At 52.2% G+C, this 23,295-nt stretch overlaps 1 protein-coding gene across 1 annotated transcript in view; it reads left to right on the top strand.

Moving 5' to 3' along the window:
• RAP1GAP2 (RAP1 GTPase activating protein 2) overlaps window positions 1–23,295 on the top strand; it is a 273,779-nt gene that overhangs the window by 219,132 nt on the left and 31,352 nt on the right. Inside the window, exons 10-15 of the mRNA XM_075559607.1 lie at window positions 1,969–2,047; window positions 2,988–3,041; window positions 8,519–8,602; window positions 15,971–16,071; window positions 17,823–17,952; window positions 20,574–20,732. Coding sequence (XP_075415722.1) covers window positions 1,969–2,047; window positions 2,988–3,041; window positions 8,519–8,602; window positions 15,971–16,071; window positions 17,823–17,952; window positions 20,574–20,732 — 607 coding nt within the window. The remainder of the gene's footprint in view (window positions 1–1,968; window positions 2,048–2,987; window positions 3,042–8,518; window positions 8,603–15,970; window positions 16,072–17,822; window positions 17,953–20,573; window positions 20,733–23,295) is intronic.

Genomic DNA, 23,295 nt, shown 5'->3' with positions numbered 1-23,295 from the left:
CGAGTAGGCTATCTCACCATTCATCATTATAGGATGGAACTGGTAGCCCAAAGTATCCCATCCTTCCTCTCCTCCCAAAATAGCAGGCCCGTCGGTTTCACCAGTAAGCCGTAGCAAATTCTCGAAGAAACAGATAATCCTTTTATTCGTCAAACTTTTTCAGAGAATGTGCAGCAATTTTATGAGGCCAGAGTAACACCTTGATATCAAAACCGGTCAAGAAGAGGCTGAAGTTGCTCTTGAACATAGATGTGAAAGTCTAAATAAAGGATTAACACACTCACTCCGTTTAGCAGGATATGAAACATAATCCATCCGAACCAAGCCGAGGTTTCCCCACGGAATGAGAAGACAGTGCCACCGAAATGTAACGCATCAGGCTTAACAGATTCAAAGCCACATGTTTGTCTGAGCAGATGCAGAAAAGCAGTAAAATCCAACACTTTCATAATGTGCTAAATGAATCAGGGGAACAGGCTAAATTTGGAGACTTCTGGTGAATCCCTTTAGAAAGCACACTTCCATCCTATTTATATTTTGAATGAACCCAGATTTTTGAGTATTAGTTTCCCCCTTTTCAGTGATATGCCAGAGCCCAAATATATCCAGAAAGATTGTGCCTGGTTGTCTGGGGGAACACAAAACCCCCACAGACAAAAACAACGTCATCACGGTGACGGCAAAGGCCGAGACTTGCATCTCTCGAGAATATGCCAAGGAGCCCTGCTGGCACAGTGAGCTATGAGTTGGGCTGCTTATCTCAAGGTCAGTAGTTCAAACCCATCAGTCACTCTGCAGGAGAAATCAGAGGCTTTCTACTCTGGTTAAGAGTTCCAGTACTTGCCCTTACAGAAGGGCCAAGAGGAGGAGACAAACCAGTCAGGGTGCAGGGTAGCAACGATGAAACATACAACTTTCCTCTAGTTCCTAAATGCTTCCTCCCCACCCACTATCATGATCCCAGTTCTACCTTACAAATCCAGCTAGACCAGAGGATATACATGGGTACAGATAGGAACTTAGGAACTAGAAACACAGGGAATCCAGGGCGGGTGAACCCCTCAGGATCAATAATGAGAGTAGCGATACCAGGAAGGTAAGGGGAAGGTGGGGTAGAAAGGGGGAACCGATCGCAAGGATCTACATATAACGCCCTCCCTGGGAGACAGACAACAGAAAAGTGGGTGAAAGGAGACATCAAACAGTATAAGACATGACAAAACGATAATTTATAAATTATCAAGGGTTCAAGAGGGAGGGGGTGGGGAGGGAGGGGAAAATGAGGAGCTGATACCAAGGGCTCAAGTAGAAAGCAAATGTTTTGAGAATGACGATGGCAACAAACGTACAAGTGTGCTTGACACAGTGGATGGGTGTGTGGAGTGTGATACGAGTTGTATGAGCCGCCAGTAAAATGATTAAAAAAAGAAAAAGAGGTCCAGTCTTGGGAACCCACAAGGGCAGTTCTACCCTGTCTTACAGGGTCTCTGTCCGTCGGGATCGACTTGATGGCAGGGTGCCTGCTTTGGGTGTAAGACGATGTCAGTGGCAGACAGGCTTCCCAGGCCATTTCTTTCCAGTGGCCCCCTCCCCACCAGGGTACCAAGTTGTTGCTGGTTTGACTTCAATCCTCGGTAATTCTGTGTATGGACAAGGCAGAACTGATCTATAGAGTCCAAGGTGGGGATTTTTTGGAGGCAGGAAGCCAGGCTGGTCTTCCAAGATCCTCTGGGTTTGAGCCACCAGCCTCTGGGCTGATGGATGGAGGCCTAACCATGTGGGCCACCTCGGGGGCCCTAAGTGGGTTTCTGTCGAGTCCCTTCCTCCATCCCCTTGAGCGGTTGGCCATAATGACCTGAAGAGGTATTAAGCCAGGTACCTAGAATACTGTCTGGCGTGATCTCAGACACCTTCCTTGCTGGCCCTGTTTCTTAACGGCACCCATTCCTCCCTTCCTCCCCTGTGCAGGTCCAAAGTGAAGACTGTGCATGAGCGGATCCCCTTGGCTGGACTCAGCAAGCTGCCCAGCGTCCCTCAGATTGCAAAGGTAAAAACCGACACCTCGGCCATCCTGGGCTGGCGCCTGGGTGGGATTGCCGGCGACTTGTCCGTGGGTGGGCTATGCCTTTGAGGAGGGGCAGGCTTCTTTACACTGTGCCCTTGATCTGCGTGGACGGAGGGTCGGGGAAGGCCTGTTGGCAACCCCCTCCCCTTTCCCTCAAAGTCACTGCCATCGAGTCGATTCTGACTCATAGCACCCCTCTGGGGCAGACGCTAATTTCCTCTGTGGGTTCTGAGACCGGGCATTGTTGCTGGAAGAGATGGCCTCTTTGTTCCCCCTTCATCTTCCTTACACCCCCACCAGTCCTCGGTGCTGAGGCCACTCTGGGGAGCAACGTTGGAATTCGTGGTCCCTGTCCCCAGTCCATCCACTGCTGGTGCAGGTGACAAGAGAAATGGATAGAGAGGCCTGGAATGGGCCGAGGGGGATGACCAGGGGAGACTTTGCTGTAGCGGAGAGGCCCGAGCTGGCTGAGGGCTGGGCAGGCTGTGGGTCCAGAGCAGCATGTCCTCTGGTGCCAGCAGCAGGCAGCTGGTGGTGAGTCCATGTTACTGGTGTGGGAGGATACCCAGGAACTTGGGAGCAAGTTAGGAAAAAGAGTGGTTGGCTGAGTGGTGATGGCCCTGTGCTCTGGGTGCAGCAGTGCCAGGCAGGATCGGGCCATGCCCCAGCCGTGGGAGTTGGGGCAGAATAGGCTTAGGCCATTTTCCTGGGGTCACAATGGAAAGAGGTTTGCAGCTTCATCTTGCCCCTTCCCTCCTGTTCTTGGGAAACTCCATCCAGGTTGGTCATCTTGCCTGGGCACATGTTTGTGAGGACAGAGCCTGTATTTGCCTTCCTTGCTGCGTTCTCTGGGCAAGGAGATGAACCAGATGCAGTCTGTGGACAGGGCTGTGGAACTCCTGCTGTTTCTCTCTCTCCCCAGGCTTTCTGTGATGATGCGGTGGGGCTGAAATTCAACCCTGTCCTGTACCCCAAGGTGAGACCGTGCGCCCCTCCACTTTACCCAGAACTCTGCAGCTTCCTATGGATTGGCACACCTGTGGCTGCTGGGAGTGTGGTGTGGGTGGGTGGGGGTGGCGTCTCTGCATCTTGGTGAGGTTTGTGGGGCTCTGTGTAGCGATGCTGTGATCTCCCTACTTGGCCCCAGACGTACGTCTCTGAGGCTGGTGCTGGGCGGGTTGGATGGGGTGGGGGGTGGACAAGGGGGATGGTTCTGCCTGGGGCTCTAGGGCTGGTGCAGGTCCACTTTGCAACCCTGGGCCTTAGAGGTGGAGGAAGTGGAAATTCATTCAGAAATAAAAGGCCAGACCGCCCCTCCCCACTGCCCATGTCACCGCTGCTCTGGCCCTGGTTAATACACTGGCTGGCTCTCTGTCACTGGTCTGCTAAGGATGTGGCTGGATCTTGACCCCCGCCCTCATTCCGCTGTCGGGGTATGAGTGGAGAGAGGAGCAATAATAACAGAGCAAACCCACAATCTCACTCAAGAGCAATTGCAGTGGGGCAGGACTTAAATCACTCTGAACAGTGAGCTGCTTGCAACGGGTCACAGAAGACCTGGTGCTGCGCTGTTTAGTCTCCAGCCAGTAGGTTCCATCTGAGACAGAAGTCATGGTCCAGCAGCACGTCTGAGCTTCCGGCTGTGGCCCCAGGGGGCGCTACACCTGTGGCCTGCTGGCCACCAGGAACCGTGAGGGGCCATGTTTGGTAGGGAAGAGAGGTCAGTGACCTGGCCGCGACATCCCTGGAACTAATGCCCGGACCGTTATAGAATGCCCCACCTAAGGATCCGTGCTACCACACCACTGGGGTGTTGCTGTGACATTGGAGTCACACGTGCTTTGGGCGTGTTATAGGAGAGACCAGTCCCGGGAGAAGGACCTCCTGCTTGGTAGAGTAGGAGATCACTGATGAGGAGGAAGACCCTCGATGGGATGGATTGACACCGTGACCTTGGCAGCGGGCTCCGGGAGAGCTTCCAGACTAAAAGTGACTAGAAAGAAAAGCCTGGAGATCGGTGTCCAAGAGTTCGCCCCTGAACACCCAGGTTCACAGCAGAATCTTGTCTGAGATTGGGCTGGAAGCTGAGCCCCCTACCTTGGAAGGCACTCAGAATACCCAGAAGCCTCTGCTCGGGTGGATGTGAGCAGCCCAATGATTGCAAAGCGGTGGCTGCCTTTTGTTCTGTTGCACTTGGGGTTTCCATGTGCTGCAGCTACTCGATAGCCACTGCCCCCCGCGCCACCCCCCCCTCCCGCTGCAGTTGATGAGCTAATAACAGAGTCTGCCCCGGAGGGAGCACTTGCTAGAGCCCTGCTGCTCTCCACGGCCTTCTTTTTAGCCATGTGAGTGTCTGGGAGCACTTACTGGACAATGCTGCACTTCCCCTGAACATTTCCTATCCTGCAGACCGACCGAGCCTTTGTAATTAAAGCTGAATTAGTGAGGTTTAATCAACCATGATCGCCCAGCACAACAGCCTCACTTCACTGCACGTTTGGCTGGTTTTGTTGTCAAATCATATCTACCGAGAGGCCCAAAGGCCGTTCATTTGCATCGCTCTCTGTGTAACTTGGGAGGCCCCTGGCCCGGGCAGTAATGGGGGAGCAGCTGTATTTTCATGTTTTTTATATTCGAAGGACTGCTTAGCCCAGCTGGGACATTAATCTGGTGGAGATCTGTGTGTGTGTTTTTAAAAATTCACAGGGTTTAGCGTGCTCCCTGGAAGGTCTCCGTGGCCTGGTGCCTCTCCCTGGTGGGGCAGCTGCTTTTCCCCTTGGACTCTTCCCAGGCAGAAGTAGAGCACTCTCTTCCCGCTCTGAGCCCGGGCTGAGAAGTGTCCATCCCCTCCAGCAGCCACCAGCGTGGGCTGCCCATTCCAGCCAACAACTCAGCCCCAACTTACTGATTGTTCCCCCAGCAGAGCATGCACACCCTCTCTTTATTCTTTTTCAAGGAGAGAGTACATCTCAGGGTTCTCTAGAGAAAGTGAACCAGTGAGAAACAGATTCAGACCATCAAGTGGCAAGCTGGACACTTCCATAGGCTCTGGTCCACCAGAGAGAGAGAGAGAGAGAGAGAGAGAGAGAGAGAGAGAGAGAGAGAGAGAGAGAGAGAGAGAGACCCATCAAAAGATCTGTTTTATATTACATTACTCATGGAAAGAGTGACAGCCTTGGAAACCCAGAGGGGCAGTTCTGCTCTGTCCTTTAGAGCCACTGTGAGTCAGAATCCATTAGATGGCAGTGAGCTTGGATTGGGGAATTTAAATGTCGTCCACACCGGAAGGAACTCCCCTTTCACCTGATGGACTGCATTAGATTAGATTAGATTATGGAAGATGATCACATCATGGGACAGCAGCTAGTCTAGTGTCTGGTAAAACCACCGAGAACCACAGCTTGGCCAAGTTGACACACAGAGTCCACCATGACTGAAGGAATCCCAGCAGCTTCCCAAATCTTCCCTTTTCCAACAAGCCGGTTCAGCTCTGCTTTCCTGGAGAGTTTTATACGAGGGTAAATCCGAAGGTATTGCCACCTGTGTTCCGATTCATACATGCATGGGTTTATTCCGAACAAAATGGGTTTAAACCCGTCCCATGAACAGGGGATGGCAGCAGATGCGTTCTTTTCAGAGCACACCTGTGTTAGCCTTCATGAAAAAAGGGCGCTGGCGAAGCAGCAGCTTCCCAGGGAAATCAAGGCAGAGAGGTCAGCCCAGAAGGTGATGACAGAAGGGTGATCCCGACAAGTTTTCCTGATAGGCACCATCGCAAGGGCTTCTGATGAGGAAATGTTATGAAACTTGAAGACTGCATTGATGAGACATAGGCCAGGAACACTGCACAGAGCAACTGGTTCCCATCCACTGCGCACCTGCTCATTCTGTAAGGGTCATGAGGGCTGCCCTCCAAGAATTTCATTGGGAAACCTTACCATATTGATCCTACAGGCCTGAACTGGCCCCTTCAGACTTCTTTACCCACCCCCACCCCAAACTTCAAGAACATTATAAAAAAAAAACCAACCCGTGGTTGGAGTACCTTGAGGCTGCGCAAACGCTGTTTGGCGGTGGTGTCAGTCACAGAGCGCAGAGGTCTTTGGGGAAGGGCCGTAAGATGGCGGCCCCGCCTGGAGCGGGGGGGGGGGGGGTCTTACGGAGGAACAACAGCTTCATGTGTGGATCTTTTGGAGTAACAGTGGCGTCCATGGTTTTGCTGTAGTCATGCGTGACTTCATGTTGTAGATGACCATGGCAATGATGTTCGTCGTCTGTGCTCGGCACCTTCCGTGCGTGCTTCCAAAGAGTCTTGCCTCCCGCACATCTCCATAGGATGGAGGGTGCTGAGGCTCCGAGAAGCTCAGTGTGCAGCCGGAGTGGTGAATTCCAGGCTAGAGCTCAGTGTTACTGCCCCACCGGTGCCGACCTTAGAAGCACGATGGAAAATGCCCCAGAACGAGAGGTCACATTTTGTTCTTCGTCTATTGTACTAGGATAGGTTCCTCTCTCGAGTGGTCTCCTCAGTCCCCTCTAATTTCACCGGTGAGGGCCAGCAGTGTCCTCAGGTTGGTGGCACTGTGTGCAGTAACTCAGGCAGCCCCACCCCCACCCCATGGGCCTCCTCCTATTCCAGACCATGCCGAATCCTTCAAAAATGCAAACTCACGGCCACGGAGTGGTTTCGAACTGCTGACCTTGCGGCTTGAAGTCCCATTTGTAACCCATCATGCCGCCAGAGCTCCCTGCAGAAACTTCTGTAATTTTTTTTTAGATGCAAAAGCGGCAAAAGGAGTTTATTAGCTAGCTCGAGCTAGGGCTTCCTCCCTCCACTGTCCGGAGTAGCGGGGATGCAGCGTCCAAAGGGAATCAGCCCCGGACTCTTTGTTCCCAGGCTTTTATAGGCCCAGGGACCGCGTCTGTAATTTAAAAAATCAACTTCAATCACAGAATAATATGTGATCGAGTTGTACATTACATAAGAGTAAGATTTCTTAGATTATAGGAACACTTTCCACAAAATTGTTTTCAAAAACCTTTCTATAGCGAGTTACAATATTATAAGGCACAATATTATTCGTACCTGCGTGGAAGCCTCTTTTAACTTTCTCATTCTTTCTTGAATTACTACTTCCTCAAAAAAAAAAAAAAAAGGTGGATATCAACACTCAAAATTCAAACTCACTGCACTGAGTCGATTCCAAGTGATGGGCTAGAAATGCCTCTGTGGGTTTGCTAAGACTGAAAATCTTTTTTTTAATTCAATTTAAATCTCAATTCTGTTTATTTATTTTAAATCTTTTTATTAGGGGCTCATACAACTCTTATCACAATCCATACATCCATCCATTGTGTCAAGCACATCTGTACATTCATTGCCCTCATCATTCTCAAAACATTTGCTCTCCACCCAAGCCTCTGGCATCAGCTCCTCATTCCCCCCTCCCTCCCCGCCCCCCTCCGTCCTGAGCCCTTGATCATTTATAAATGATTATTTTGTCACATCTTGCCCTGCCCGACGTCAGCGGAGCAGAAAGCCTCCTCTTTCTCCCGAGGAGCCACTGGTGGTTTCAAACTGCTGATGTTGCAGTTAGCAGCCGCACAGGGCTCCTTGGTGCTGACAGAGGGTCACAAGGAGCACCACAATATTGCAGCTAACACAGCGGAGGACGCGGCAGAAGCAGAGGCTGGGAAACACCAGCATCAGAGAACCGGGAGCTTGTCGCGCGTGCAGATGACACCTGTGATCTGCAGTGACATTGTCACGGAGCGCAGCCACCGCTCCGACCAGAGAGTAGGAGAAGGCTCCCAAGGGAAACAAGAGTAGAACATTCGCCCTGCAGGGATATTGAAACAGATTAGTTCAGCTCACCCAAAACGTTTTTGTTGTTATAAATAACTCCAGGAATATTTTAACACAAGAGAAAATATTTCTGCTGGAAGGTTGTACGCAAAATGTATGGACTGTGGTTTTTTTGCATCACCCCCTCTGACAATGTCACTGGGACTCCCACCCCCCCACCCCCACCCCCACCCCCCAGTGACTAGATGGGTGAGGGGATGGAAGGCGGAGAGGGAGCAGGGGCTTGTTCAGAATCCCTGCTGATTAGAGGTGGTGTTTGAATGAGCGGCACCCTCACCGACACCTAGACACGTTCCTTCCTTTCCACACCGCAAAGGAGGTCTCAGTGTACATCAGCTCCCCGAGTTCCACTGGATTCCCTGCGCCCCAGACCTTGGGCAGCGTCTCTGAATGGAGATGGGATGGGTGACGGAGGGGAGGGGGCACTGCTGGAGGAGGCCCTGGCGTCTTCTCCGTGGGCGCATCTCTCCACCTTCCTCCCGTGTTCCTGAGCGTCTCCCCGCAGGCGGTCTTTCTCCCTTCCATGCGTTTCCTCGCCTGCCTCCCGGCGGACGAGTGATCTCCTCCTTGCTTCCCTTGTTCTTTTCCAGGCCTCCCACATGATTGTGTCCTACGACGAACACGACGTCAACAACACATTCAAGTTTGGGGTCATTTATCAACAAGCCAAGCAGGTAAGCACCGAGCATCCAGACCAGTCCCTGGACCCCACGGCTTCTCACGGAGGACCATCCTCTCCCCTCCCCACGGCCCCGGGAACAACACATGTTCACACTTGCTGAACATGGCACGGTCTAGAGGGGTGGGGTGGGGGGGGGCAGAATGTGCTCACAGAAGGGTTCTATCAGAGGGGCTATAAGTCTGCACCGCTGTGTTCTGATTCTGCTTGGCTAGCTCAGCTCCGCACGGCGGCTGGCTGGCTCTGGACACAGTGCAGAGGGATCCGTGGCCAGAGGAAGACCTTGGTTTGGGGCACAGAGAGCAGAGAGGGTGAGAGAGACCCTCGGTGCAATGGATGGGTGCAGTAGCCTCAGGGACGCGCTCAGAGGTGACTGGGAAGGTGGCCTCGGCTGGGCAAGGCTTCTTTCTGTTGCATAGATGGGCGCCATGCGTCGGAGCGGACTTGGGGGACTCGGGCGGCAGAAGCCAACCACCACCACCTCAGCTCTTAATTCTCCGTGGCCTGTTGGCCACAAGGGAAATCAGAGTCGGCAGACGGGATGGATCCGTGCAAGCTGCTCCCATCTCCAGTGTTCTCCCAGCTCGGAGTTCACTTTTTCTCCCCTCTCCCAGGAGTGGTTGTGCGCCATCTCCTTCAACTTTGTGTGCTGTGGGCCATGTCCATCGTTTGGGATCAGCAGTGGTGGGCGGATTTTCACCGTGGTAATTGGCAAACACTAGGGCTTCCATCTCCCTTCTTGGGAGAGCCGGTTGTTAACAATTGACCAGCGTGTTTGAATGCTGCTGTGGAGTTAGTTGGCCAGAATGCTCTCTCTGAGCTCTCTCTGAGGGACTCTGGTCTGGTGAGGTACATTGTGAATAAACAGCTGGTTGTGGGGAAACGTCAAAACCTTTTTAAAAAAAATGGGGGTGACATATATATATACACAACAAAACGTTTCTCATTGTAACCAATTACTCAGTGACAATAATTATATTCTCCATGCTACCATCAGCACAATCTGTTTCCAGTGTTTTCCATCACCTTTGATAACCATGAAGTCCCCCTGCAGTCATACCCTGATTTCTCCCTCCCACCTACCCCCGGTCACCAGTGGTGAGCTTTGGTCTGTGTTTCGTACAGATGAGGCCATCTGCAATATTTGTTCTTTGGTGTTGGGCTTAGTTCACTCAGCAGGGTTGTCCAGGTTCCTCCAGGTGGGGGCATGTGTCGGAGCTTCATTTCTCTCCATGGCTTAAGAGTATTCTGTCATACGTGTACATCATGTTGGGCTTATCTATTCTTCCATTGGTGAACATGTGGTGTAGTTGTTTCCTATCTTTTGGCTCTTTGTGACGGATGCTGCTTTGAGCATGAGTGCACACGTTCCTGTTTGCGTCCCTGCTCTCAGGTCTTTGGGATGTATCGCTAGGAGTGGAATTGTTGGGTCCTATGGCAATGTTCTGTTTAGCTTTCTGAGGAAACACTAGACTGTGTGGAGACACTCCTAAGAATGCCCCATACACACGGTGGCTGTTAGTCAAATGGGCTTGAAAGCAGTGGGCGGGGGTGTCAGTAAGAACCCCCAAGGAAGAGAACACTGTAGCTTTTTTGAACTCAGCGTACCCCACCCTTCGTTGACCACAAGACCTGTCCATTGTCCCTGCCTCTATCCCATCGTGAACATCCTGGGACCAGGGATGTTACCGCACCTAGGACCTATGGAGCCATTTCACCTTTGCATCAGCACGGGCACTCACGAATGCATGAACCTTGGGGCCCTGCTGTGGTCGGTTGAGGCCATCGACTCAAGTAAAGAGTTACAGTCCTGGAAACCCACAGGGGCAGTTGGACGCTGTCCCATAGGGTCACTGTGAGCCGGCATCACGCGATGGCCGTGAGTTTGGGTTTGACAGTTGTGGTCTGCGGAGGTTATCATTTCACATGCTCTGGCTGACTTAATTGGCTTTCTTTATTTTTGCACGAGGACATCTCTCTTGGATTGACGACATTAGAGCACGAAGCACTGTGTGCTCACTTGCAATCACGCTAAGTAGCTGAGAGCACAACACAGAAGAAGCTCATAATTTAAGAGAGATTACTCAGGTAGTCCCTGCAATTACTTTCACATATCACAGTTTGTTTTGTTTTATATAAGGAAGAGCTTATATCAAAAAGTAATTGTATATTAAGAAAACATCCAAGCCCAATACAGATCAAGTCCATAAGTCCAATGTTAGCCCATATTTCTGATACCAGTCTATAAATGCCTCTTCAGACTCACGCAACACATGCAATAATGCCAAATTCAGGAAGAGCACAGGCCAGTGCTTGGAAAGTCTTGTAGATCCATTGGTGCTGGAAGCATCTCAGCACTGGTGTGAGTCTCAACAGGGCTCCTTCAGCCCCATGCTCTGGCTCCATGAGCATAGCTCCATCTGGCTTGTCAACAGGAATGTCTTACAGAGAGAGTGTGTGTACTGCCTCCAGGGAGGAAGACAGGATTTCCCAGAATCCTCAGGAGAAGGCCATGCCCATTGCAGTTTTATCTCCTAAGCTCTGTTTACAAAACGCCCCCCATGTTTTGCTTGTGAAGTTTACCAAAACCAACCTCCTGGAGGCCGTGGACTGGACTAAGCGTGGCCTGTAGAACAGGGTGTAGAACAGGGTAACCTTGCCCGTTAGGCTTCCAGAGCTGTGCTTTCTTTACAGAAGCAGACCGCGCCGTCTTTGTCCCTCGGAGTGGCTGCTCGGTTTGAACTGCTGACCTTTCTGTTAGCAGCCAGAGCGCTGTGCCAGCAGACCTCCCGTGGTTCCATATCAAGGGTTCACAGACCAGTGTTCCAGCCAGGCTATCATGACTGACGTTAGCCACCGACCTGGGAGACGGAGTCTTGTGTGTTGTTCATGCCCTTGATGCTGCTTGGCGGGAAAAGCCCAGAAGACAGAAGCCTTTTTAAAAAGATGAACAACGAGGCAGGCCATTGCTTTGTAAACTTACAGCCGCGGGAATGTTTAAGATGAACATACGTTGCGTGAAAGTCCTCTTGCCAGTTCTGGGATCTAACTACACCCCACCTACATCTCCTGTCTGTCAGGCACCATGCTGGGTGCCGAGGGAGAGGCGGAGATGACCAAGGCCCCTCCCCGAGGGTGTGGTCGATGAGAATGGCCCTGCTGACGGTGTGTGAGCCTGGAAGAGACATGCACACACGCGTGCACTTGAAGTGGCTTTCCCAGCAGGACACAGAGCTTGCCTGAGAGTAGCTGTCTCAGGAGGACAGCCTGCCCTCTGCCTCCCAACCCGGGGCAAACCAGACACCTGGCTATGGAGCTGTGATGCCCTTCCTGGCATGCTGTAGACCAGGAGCCAGCAAATGTTTCCTTCCAAAGGCCAGATAGCAAGTGTACGAGACCCTGGAGGCTCTATGGGGTCTATCACAGCCTCCCAAGCCCACCTGTGTGGTATGACGGAGACTCCAGATACCATGTGAGTGAATGGACGTGCCTGGGTGCCAATAAAACTTTATTTACCCAAACAGGCAGGGGGACAGACTTGGCCCAGAGACTGCAGTTTGCTGAACTGCATTGTAGGGCACTGTTTCCCAGTCTTCAGACACTCACAAATTACAGACAGGATTGTTTCAGGCCACTTTCTCTACCACGTGCCACTGTTAATGATTTTTATCACACCTGTCTACCACGTACCCTGATAACTGTTGTCACCTGTGGTCTAGCTGACCCTCGATTCATGGACGCCCTAGGCAAAAACCAACAAAATGCTGCTTTGTCCAATCCTGTGCCGTTCCCATTATTGGCTGTCAATCGGACCCTCGTGAGTTAGTTTATTGTGCCAACCTGGCTGATAAACATGTGGGGTTAATTGAAGGGCAGAGAGAAAAATGGCTCGATGAGCCTCACCTTTCTAGTTCTCAAGTCTCTTGCTTTGTAAGGATCGCACCAGGGTGCAGCTGCCTTAGCAGTTCCCTGCTTTAGCTTGCAAGGCTGACTTCCTGCAAGACATCCCCAAGGAAAAGCCATATGGACCTACCCCAATGCAGCCCTGGGTGCTGGAACAGCTGTGTGGAGACCCCTGCCAGTGCTGAGATGTTTACACATTCACTGACTCGGCTTTCCTCCTGCAGTCGGCATCATAGTGTGTGTTTTGTGAGATGGAGGAGGACTTTGTGGATTGGTGTTGGATATACGGGTTAATGTTGGACTTGTGGACTTGGGCAGCACTGGGTTGGGATGTTTTCTTGATGTGCACTTAACCTTTATATAACCTTTATATAAAACTCTCTCTTAGACATGTTTCTGTGGATTTGTTTCTTTAAAGTACCCAGACTAATATACCTCGTGAGGGACAATGGAAACATTGGTTACATTTGGAAGTAGATCACCAGGCCTTTCTTCCTAGTTCATCTTAGTCTGGAAGCACCACGGAAAGCTTTTCAGCATCCTAGGAACACACAAGCCTCCACCGACAGACGGGGTGACGTGGGGCGGCTACACTTAAGGTCCATTGACCGGCCATCAACCGAGGTCTCCCACTATCAATGCCCTTGTCCCATTAACTGCTGACTAGTTTTCTTTCAAAAGATGCCCTGCAGATGCAAATGCTTTTATTATGCAGAGTGAACGTTTCGATGGCCCTTTGATACAGCACTGGTAGCACAGTGGTTGAAGGGCTGTGCTGCTAACTGAAGGTCAATGGTTCAAACTCAACCCACCAGCAGCCCTGTGGGAGAAAGGCGTGGCAGTCTGCCTCCTGAGAGCCGGCAGCCTTGGGGACCCTGGAGAGTCAGGTCTACTCTGTCCTTCCTGTAGGGCCACTGAGAGTCAGATTCGACTCGATGGCAGTGACTTGGGCTTTGTTGCTGTTGTTGTTATATTGAGAAACAAATATCACTTACCATGGAATGAAGGGAATTCTCAAAAAGAAAGACTTTGAAAACATAGTAAGTTATAGAACTCTAACTAGATTTCTGTTGCCTATCAAAAGCTTGGAACCTGCTGTCGCCTTCCTTTTGATATCAACCAAGGAGGAGGGAGGTGATTGAGGAACTTTGGTGGTGAAGTGGGTTATGAATTGGGCTGCCAACTGCAAGGAAAGCAGTTCGAAACTGCCAGCTGCTCCTTGGGAGAAAGATGAGGCGTTCTGCTTCCACAGAGGCAGTTTTACTCTGTCTGTGCAGTCGTCACGAGTCAGCATGGACTCAGTGGCAGTGAGCTTTGTAGTTTGAAGGAAGGTTAATGGAGATCTTCTCCTTGCAGTAGTCAGGCCAACTGGGTGTCTTCATGTCACCCGCACCCCTTGATGGCAGCCTGTGCATGTTTGCAGCACCTTCAGCCCTGTGCACTGCCTGCCACTGTGGTCGGAGCCTGTGGACAAGGCAGGGCTGGTGCGTGTTTGAAGCCTGCCATGTTTGCAGAGCAAGCTGCCTGTTTCAGCTTTGCCTTTTTTTCACCCCAAATTAAATGATTTATTTGATATAGTTATAGATCCACATGCAGTATTCTTCAGTGAGATCCCCTGTACCTTCCATCTAGTTTTCCCAGTAGTAACATCTTGTAGAATTCTTGTATAATCCTACTCCAAGCCAACCCCTCTGCCATCGATCGGATTCTGATGCATAGCCACCCAATAGCATAGCAAAGAACTGTCCCCTAGGCTTTTGAACCTGTAAATCTTGGAGAGGGCAGACAGCCCCATCTTTCCTGTAGAGAAGCTGGTGGCTTGGAACTAACAAATGTATGGTTAGCAGACCAATACTCATATCATTGGACCACCAGGGATCCTTTGTATAAAATTATGTACACTTGACCCCCCCCACCCCCAGATACATGAGTTCATTTAAAGCTGGGGAAACCCAAGTACCACAGATGGCTTGTATTGTTAATGCTCATATCCTGGTTGTAATATAAATTTAGCCATTCTGGTGGCTATGTAGGAGCCCTGGTGGCGCAGTGTTTTATATTAGTTGCATGCAGTGGTTACATGCAGTCGCTAACTGCAAGGGCAGCACTTTGAATCCACTGGCCGCTCTGCAGGAAGAAGGTGGGACTTTCTATTCCTGTCAAGAGTTACTGTCTTGGAAACTCACAGGGCAGATCTACCCTGTCCTGTTGGGTTGCTGTGAGTCGGCATCGACTCGATGGCCGTGAGTTGTTTTGAGGATATGTAGTGAGAGCTTATTGTGATTTTATTTACATTGTTCTAATGCTGAATGATGCAGAGCCTCTTCTGTGCCTGTCATCTGCGTGCCCTGTTCATGTACAAGGTACCTGTCTATCCTCTTGGGTGAAATAGCTGTTCGTAGCTTTGGCCGTGTTCTCATGGGATGTTATGTCTTTAGTGGTGAGTGTGCTGCCGTTTGCTAACAGCTTATGGGGATGTTGTTTACACACTGTACCATTCGCCCACCCACCGAAAGGATGCAGTTTGATGGCTTTTAGTTTATTCACAGAGTTTCGATTATTGCCAGAATCAATTCTAGAGCATGTTGATTCCCTCCAAAAGTAACCCTGTGCCCATTTCTTTCTAACCGTCCCCTCACCCCGCATCCTGTCCTAGGCAACCACTAACCGATGTCCGTCTCTGTAGACTGGCCTCTTGGGGACATTTGTTATATAGGGGACCAGATGGCACGTGATCCTCTGCGGCTGGTTTCTTTCACTTGGCGCAATGCTTTCAAGGTTCATTTAGGCGGTATATGCACCAGGACGTCATGTCCCTTTCTTCTCAAACACCATCGCGTTACTTTTATTTCTCTTCTCTCAGTGGGACATTTGGGTTGGTTCCACTTTCTGGCTTTTCCAGGTGACTTTTCCATGTCCATCCATGTACGATTTTATGTTGACCGATGCTGTTCTTTCTCTTGGAGTTGCTGGCTCGTATGGTACCGCTGTGCTTAGCCTGCGGAAGAACTGCCAGGCTGTTGTCCAGAGTGTCTGTACGTTTTGCTTTGCCCTCTGAACTTGATGAGGGTTTCTTTTCTCTACGCCCTTGTTAGCACTCCTTAGTGTCTTCCTCTTTGAACGTGGTCTTCCTCGTGGGTTCAGTGCAGTGCCCCATGGCCTTTGTGATTCCCGCTGCGCTTTGAGCCCTCCTCATGGATCCCGAATACTAGCCCTCGGTTGGAGGGCCAGTGAGCATTTGGGTATCAAGTCCAAGAGCTTGTCTCAGCTTGGCCTTTTGCGCTGGCCATCAGCCTTTGCTCCCAAAGAAAGACCTCATTAACTTCCCGGGACCAGAAACTGGGGGGCAGGTGTGGTGGGAGAGAGGAGAAAGGATGGGGTGTCTGGGAAGCCATCGTCTTCTCTTGGTACTGTGAAGGCTTTTTGTAAAATCCGACCTCCACTCCCGTTTCTCTTTCAGACCCTGGAGGAGGAGCTGTTTGGGAACAACGAGGAGAGCCTGGCCTTCAAGGAGTTCTTGGACCTTCTAGGAGATACAATCACACTGCAGGACTTCAAAGGGTGGGCTTCAGCCAAGAATGGTTCTGACTCCATTGATGAGGCCCTAGTTCGAAGACTGGGGGTGGACGTACAGCAATGGGGTGCGAGGGTTAACAACACAAGTACAAGGAATGGGATCAGTTGTCAGCACACGAAAAACGCGTGCCAACGTTCCTAGGGAAAAGGCGGTGCCGGCATAGCCCTGAATGACGGGTCATGGAAAAGGCACTGACAGGAGCCTGAGGACCGTGCTCGCGGACAGACTGGCCTTTCCAAGTACTTTTCACGCCAGCCGAGAGGGACGCGCCCCTTCCTCTCTTCTTGCTCACCTGCCAGGCCATTAGGGAAAGGGCCAGAGTGCCCTGTGCACTTTTGGGGTGCAAAACCCTTTTAAGATAATATATGAAGACCGGATAGTTATGTGTTGATGTAAACACAGTAATCCCATATATCCATTCATTAGTCCTTTCCCAGCCCACCCTGGCCCACCCACTCCAGCCCCTGGCCACCATCAATCTGCTTTCCGTCTCTAGTCCATCTCTGTGGATTTGTCCGTCCCGGATATTTCATTTAGCTGGCATAATCTAATACGTGGCCTTTTGTGGCTGGCTTGTTCCACTTAACCTGTCTCTGCTGCTCATCCCTGTTAAAGCATGCATCGGTACTCCGTTCCTTTTTAAGGCCGAGGAATATTCCATGGTAATGGATACATTCCTGTTGTTCATCCATCCATCCATCCATCCATCCATCCATCCATCCATCCATCCATCCATCCATCGGCGGGCTAGTGCTAATTCCAGCATGCATGTGCACCCACCCCTTGCTTATCAGCTACCTCATTATCTGACATTTCCTATTTACAATAGAAAAAACCGACTGTCTGACTATTTCACATATTCCGGACAAACTTCTGGCAGCAACAAACACGGCGGTGTGAGGCAGGAGTAGCGCCCACGGTGACGGTTAAGGCGTGTGGCCGGCACAGATTCCCAGTGGGTCGGCAGGGATGTGAGCTAGTAATGATGCAGCAAGGCTGCCCGCTGTCCTCCACTTGGTGGTCTGACTCGGGTTTCCTCCGTTTTCACCCACGGCCGATTTTCACCCCTGGACCACCAAGTCTTTGGAACGAGTCATGCCACAGACCGAGCAGTGGGCGGGAGTCTGTGTGAGTTCCTGCTTTCAGACCTGTGGGTTTGTACCTAGCAGTGTACCCGCTGGGTCACATGGTAGTCCAATGTGTAACCTTTTGAGGAGCTGCCAAGCTTTTCTGACAGTGGCCATGCTGTTTTACCTCCCCGGCCACGTCCTCACTCCTCACTGCCATTGAGCTGAGCTGACTCACTGAGACCCCTGGTGGGTTTCCGAGACTGTAACTGTTTACAGCAGGAGAAAGCCCGGTCTTTCTCCCAAGGAGCTGTTGGCGGTTTCCAACTGCCGACATGTGGCTCACAGCCCAACATGCCACCCCTCGGCCACCAGGGCCCCTTACCAGCCATGTAGGCAGGGCCAACTCTCTCTCCATCCTTGCCAGTGCTTCTTCATTGTGCATCTACGACAGTGGGTAGGAAGGATTGCCCTGCCTATTAAGTAACAGAGTTATAGTCAGGACCGCACATCTACCTGCTCCCCCAATCCTAAGTCTCTCTGCCCTCAGCCACCCCCTCCACCCCGTCATTGGGTTCATGCCCTCCCCCCCATGCACTTTGGGAAGTTTGCACGTCACCCATTTCTTCTCTCTTTCTCTCCTGACTCCTGCCCGGCTTGACTGACAGCTTCCGAGGCGGCCTGGACGTGACCCACGGGCAGACAGGGCTGGAATCCGTGTACACAGTATTCCGCGACAGGGAGATCATGTTTCACGTCTCCACAAAGCTGCCCTTTACTGAAGGCGACGCCCAGCAGGTAACCTGGTTTGGGAGACCTTTGGGAGCCCCGGCGGGGCCAGGTGAGGCGAAGGCAGGCGTTCTGTTCTCATCGTCCGACCTGCCCAAGGGACCTGAATCCCCTCTCCATGTTCATCATCCATTTCCAGCTAAGCGGTGTCTTCAAAGCCAGCTCTCTTGGCTGTGTTCCCTCTGCACGTGGGCACCGCAGTGTCCCTGTGTGGGTGGCGGGGCTGGGCCCCTGCCATTCCCACCCGGACCTGTGAGCCTACCGCTCAAGGTGGCCGAATGTCTTTCTTGAGTCTTTGCAGCTTCTTTGGAGGGTGGTTGAATAGATGGGAGCAGAGCTAGAAGCAGAATTCCCAGGTCCTCACCTAATAGATGATGGGGTCTGCTTGGGAAACCGGGAGACCAGCTCTGGCACTGGCATGACTGGTTCCGCTGCTTAACCCTAAGGCTTCGTGTGTCCTGTTTGCAAACGAGGATGCCACCCTTTCCTGTACGGTTGCCAGTGGGGATTCGGATCACTCTGAACACAGATTGGGCACCTAGCCTGCTTGTGGCCAGAGTCGTGCAGAGGGCTCTTCCTTGTCTACCCGCCACTAGCCTTCTGCCTTCCTGCCTGCCCCTCTGACGTGAAGCTGGTGACTGCCCGAGGCTGCCGCCCCCGACCATAGCCGCATCCTCACCCCGTTTGCCTGTGGTCAGAAATCCGGCCTTCACCTTCTCCAGGGAGCTGAAGGGAGGCCCTTCTTCCGAGTGTGTCTTTTCCCTTCTCCCCACCAGCCCCTCTGATAGGCATGTGTCCCAGGAGGGCCGAGCTCTTCTCCCTGCACCCCGAAACCCGCAGCTGGTCACCACTTGCCTCGCCCCACTCTGCTGGCCTGTTTCGGTCTCTAGGAGAAGGAGGAGGGCGCGTAGCCCTGTGCCCACACCGAGCCTCATTTGTTTCCGAGCAGAGAGCTGTGGGGAGGGAGCTCAGGTGTAAAACTGTAAACACAGGGCCTGGCTTCTGAGGAAAACAGGAAGCCATCCAACAGGACTGTGACTTGGCTTCCGAGTCATGTTCCAGGAGCAAGTGGAAGCAGGGCTCCTTTTGTAGCTCCGCTAGGCTGCCTCTCAGCGTTTCACCGCCAGCCTCTGTCTCAGGTCCGGCTCCCTGCACCCTGGCCCCAGGCGGAGGCTGGAGCTGTCCTTCTCCTTCCTCCTGTGAGTCCAGTCGGAAGCTATTGGCCAGGACTGACTACATAGCCACTCCATCTTCTCAAGAGGTGAAGTGGTACACGTGTGGCATAGGAGAGATGATTTGGGTACAAGTGCCCCCACATGGCATTGAGTGTCCAGCGGGTGCTCAGGAAAAATCCATGTAAAAGGGCCCAGCTTAGTGCCTACAGTCAGTCAGTCAGTCATTCGTCACTCCGAGGCGGTTCTGGCTCACAGCCACTGTGCAGAACAGTGGAGAGCTGCCCCTGTGAGTTTCGAGGACCGCAGGAAGTTGTTACGAGGTGCTATGCAGTCGGTTCTGACCCATACCAACCCGTGCTCAACAGGACCCAGCGCAAAGAGCTGGCGTCGCCGGCACCACCATCCCAATCGCCCACTATTACAGGTGTGGTGTCAATCCATCGTGCCCAGGGGCTTCCTCTCCTTCCACTTCACCCAGCATGATGCCCTGCTCCAGGACCCCCTCTCTCCTGTCAGCATGTCCAAGATACAGGAGATGAAGTCTCGCTGTGTTTGCCTCTAACGAGCATTCTGGCCGTACTTCTTCCAAGACAGATTTGTTTGCATTCAGTAGTAGGTGCTTGATATGTAGATCAGTACTAGCCAGGACATGGTGTCTGGGAGGGGCTTGCCATTGAAATCATGCGTGCAAAGAGTCTGAACCGATGGGCTGGCTCCAGATTCCCAGCAGGGGCTGGGTGATCAGGGTCATGAGCTTGGGATCCTGGATCGAGACCAGCTTTCTCTCCCCTCCAGGAGCTCCCCAAAGCGAGGCTGCCCTTCCTCTCTTAGCTTGACACTCCACTCTGGTGGCATTCTATCTCCTCAGCTCTGCCAGTCCACGTCACTGTCACATCTCCATTAAGACCCATTCCCTGCCCAGAGCCCTCCCCTGAGAAGCCTTCTCGGATTACCACGTGAAGTCATCCTCCTCGGTGCAGCCGGAGCCGACCGGCCCTGCTCCTGTAGTAGCTGGTTGAGCACGTGTTGGTTGGTGGCTTTGTTAGTGACCTTCAGGCGGCCCCACCTGTGTTTGTGTCTCTCTGTGACAGACACAGTTACAGCCTTTCCAAGCAAGAGGTGGCCTCAACTTTTGAGTGTCCCTCCCTGGTCCCGAGTCAGCTTTTGTATACTGTAGAGCTCAATAAGATGTTGACCACCCTCTGCCTAGCAGAGAGAGAGAGAGAGAGAGAGAGAGAGAGAGAGAGAGAGAGAGAGAGAGAGAGAGAGAGAGAGAGAGAGAGAGAGAGAGAGAGAGACACTTCTACAGATGGAAGGTGCTCCCTGGAGATCTAATTCTCAGAGAGGCCCAGGGTTGATGTCTGAAGAGCCGTAACGAAGGCTTTCTGGTCCAGGTTGATTCGGTTTCCAGGATTCTTTTACCTGGCTCATAACAAAGGAATCCCTTTCCCTTAGCTCCAGAGAAAGAGACACATTGGCAACGACATTGTGGCCATCATCTTCCAAGAGGAGAACACGCCCTTCGTCCCAGATATGATCGCCTCCAATTTCTTGCACGCCTACATTGTTGTGCAGGCTGAGAATCCAGATACAACGGAGACCCCGTCCTACAAGGTAAGAGGACGCCAGTAGGGGGAAGTGGTGAGCTTAGACGCCTCTCCAGACCTTCGGGATTCAGTAAGATCACCGGGGATGGCTCTTGGGCAGGCCATTCTCCCAAATGGCGTTCCTAACCCTGCATTCGAAGCCCTGGTGGCGTGCTGGGATATGCCATGGGCTGCTCACTGCAGGTCAGCAGTTCAAAACGACTCGGTGCCAAGGAAAGGGGGCAGAGGTGGGGGTGGGTGGATGAGACTTTCTACTCCTATAAAGGGTTACTGCTTCGTAAACCCCAAAGGGGCAGTTGAACTCTGTCTGTTCGAGTCGGTGGGAGCCAGCGCTAACTCAATGACGGTGACAGACCAGTGCACTGGGTTGAAAGGGTGGTGATAGATTGCCCATGATTGGGGAGCGAGCCTGTTGGTGGGGAGTATCTTCTTTTTTTGGGGGGGGAGTATCTTTTGAGGGCCTTTCAGCCACCTTGCTGTCCCCAGATTTGGCAGGATCTAACTCAAGGGTGTGAAGCCCTGAGTGCTCTGTTGAGAACCTGACAATAGCATTTGTTTAGAATAAGGTAGAGCTGAGGGGGTAGGGGGTGTGGAGAAACAAGGCATAGAGGGGCCCATCAGGAAAGGGGCGGAGAGAAGAGGGTAGCCAACAAAGGAAAGGAACAGGAGAAATGCTGATGGTGAGATCCGGGGTTCCTCCGGTCTAAGCATGCTGAACACATGATCCATCTCAATGCCGAAACTTCAAGGGAAGCAGGGTTTGTAAGCCTCTGGGCCTAAACCTCTGGACCAACAGGTGTTTGGTCAGATTGGTTCCAAGCCCTCCCTCATGCAGGTGAGACAAGGAGAGTGTGGCCATCATCCTAAACAGCCAGCGCCCTGCCCACTAGGTGGCTTTGCTAACCCCTCCGCTCCTCTTCTCCCCAGGAAACAATCACAAGCTCTTGGGCCAGAGTTTCTCCCTATCAGAGTGGCGTTTGGGACTATGAGATGTAGACTGAGATTGAGTTTTCATGGTAGGCATTAGCTGGTCTCCGAGCCTCCCCCAAACTGTGGGCAAGAGTTAGGATTGTACGTGGTTTTGCCCTTTCTGCAGGGAGAGGCCGGAGCTCCCTGCTCTCAACATGATAGGTATCGCTTGTCACTGCTAATGGGAACCAGCGAGGCCTGGGCATGGGGTCTGTGTAATCATTTGAGCCCCAGCTGTGCTTCTTGGCCATCTCCATCAGGACCCGTTTCCCTCAGAGGTTTTGGGGACAAGAAACGGATGCAGCGTGATGGTTGCATCCATCCAAACCCAGTTACATGGGGTTACAGCCCAGCACCTGACCCACAAAACATCCCCTCCTCTGGCAGCAAGCGGGTCCCCCTCACGTACCCAGGCACGTGCTATGACCCCACTGCCCTTGGTGATTGTACTTGGAGGTTGGAGAAGGCCCGGGCTGGGTATCCCTGGAGGCCACGGGCGCAGCAGTTTTCACAGGAATGGGCATTCCCACTTAAACCAGTTGACGAAGTTGTTGGTGAAAGGACGCTGACTCACCCAGTGCCTGTGGAGTGCCAGGTGGGCACTGTGCTCGGGGCAAGGTGCGTGTGCATGCAAGTGATGAGCAGAGCCAACCTCTCCAGCTCCCTTGACCTTGAGAAGGGACAGAGGGCCTGGGGATGACAGTTCAGCCCCTGGGAAGTTCAAACAGCCAACCGGAGATAGAAGAGGCACCCCTGGGTGGTGAAGAGAAAGCATGACTACTCAGGAGAAAGTTGGCGGTTCGAGCCTAACCAGGGAGGCCTCAGAAGGGAAGCCTAGAGCCTGCTTCACGAAGGTCCCAGCCCTGAAAACCCTGCAGAGCAGTGCCGTGTGGGGCAGGATCAAGTCAATGACATTGGATTTGGTGTTTTCTTCTGGGCGTGGACCGAGGGACAGGGGCAAACTCCCTTGGCATCAAGGAGATTCTGACTCCAAGGAAATTCTGACTCAAAGCAACCCCTCTATGGGTTTCTGAGACTGTCAGTCTATGGGAGCAGACGGCCTCATTGTCTCCCTCGGAGCGGCTGGTGGGTTTGAACCATCAATGTTGAGGTTATCAGTCTAACGTTTATTCCACCAAGGCTCCTTTGCCTACTGAGACCCAAACCAAGCTCATTGCCATCAAGCCGCTATCAACTCACAGGGAGCCCATAGGACAGGGTAGACCTGTCCCTGTGGGTTTTCGAGACTGTAACTCTTTATGGGAGTAGAAAGCCCACCCTGCTGAGAAAACCAAAATAAAACCCAAACCAAAAACCAAAACAGGACTTGTCACAGACCCCATGTGGACCCGCAGCGACCCCGCGTAGGACGGCATAGAACGAACAGCCCCTGTGAGTCTCCGAGACGGCAACTCTTTCCAGGATTAGAAAGCCCTGTCTTTCTCCCATAGAGTGACTGGTGCGTTTGAAGTGCTGACCTTGTAGTTAGCAGCCCCAATATATATATATAACCACTAGGCCACCAGGGCTCCTCTGCCTACTGTGAAGGATCCCTAAATTAAATTGTCAGGAGGGCTCCCGGGCCTCCCCGGCATGCACCC

Source organism: Tenrec ecaudatus, chromosome 10 (genome assembly GCF_050624435.1).
Source record: "Tenrec ecaudatus isolate mTenEca1 chromosome 10, mTenEca1.hap1, whole genome shotgun sequence".
Taxonomy (NCBI): domain Eukaryota; kingdom Metazoa; phylum Chordata; class Mammalia; order Afrosoricida; family Tenrecidae; genus Tenrec; species Tenrec ecaudatus.
Note: the sequence above shows the minus strand (reverse complement) of the source record. Positions and strands in the feature narration are given on the sequence as shown.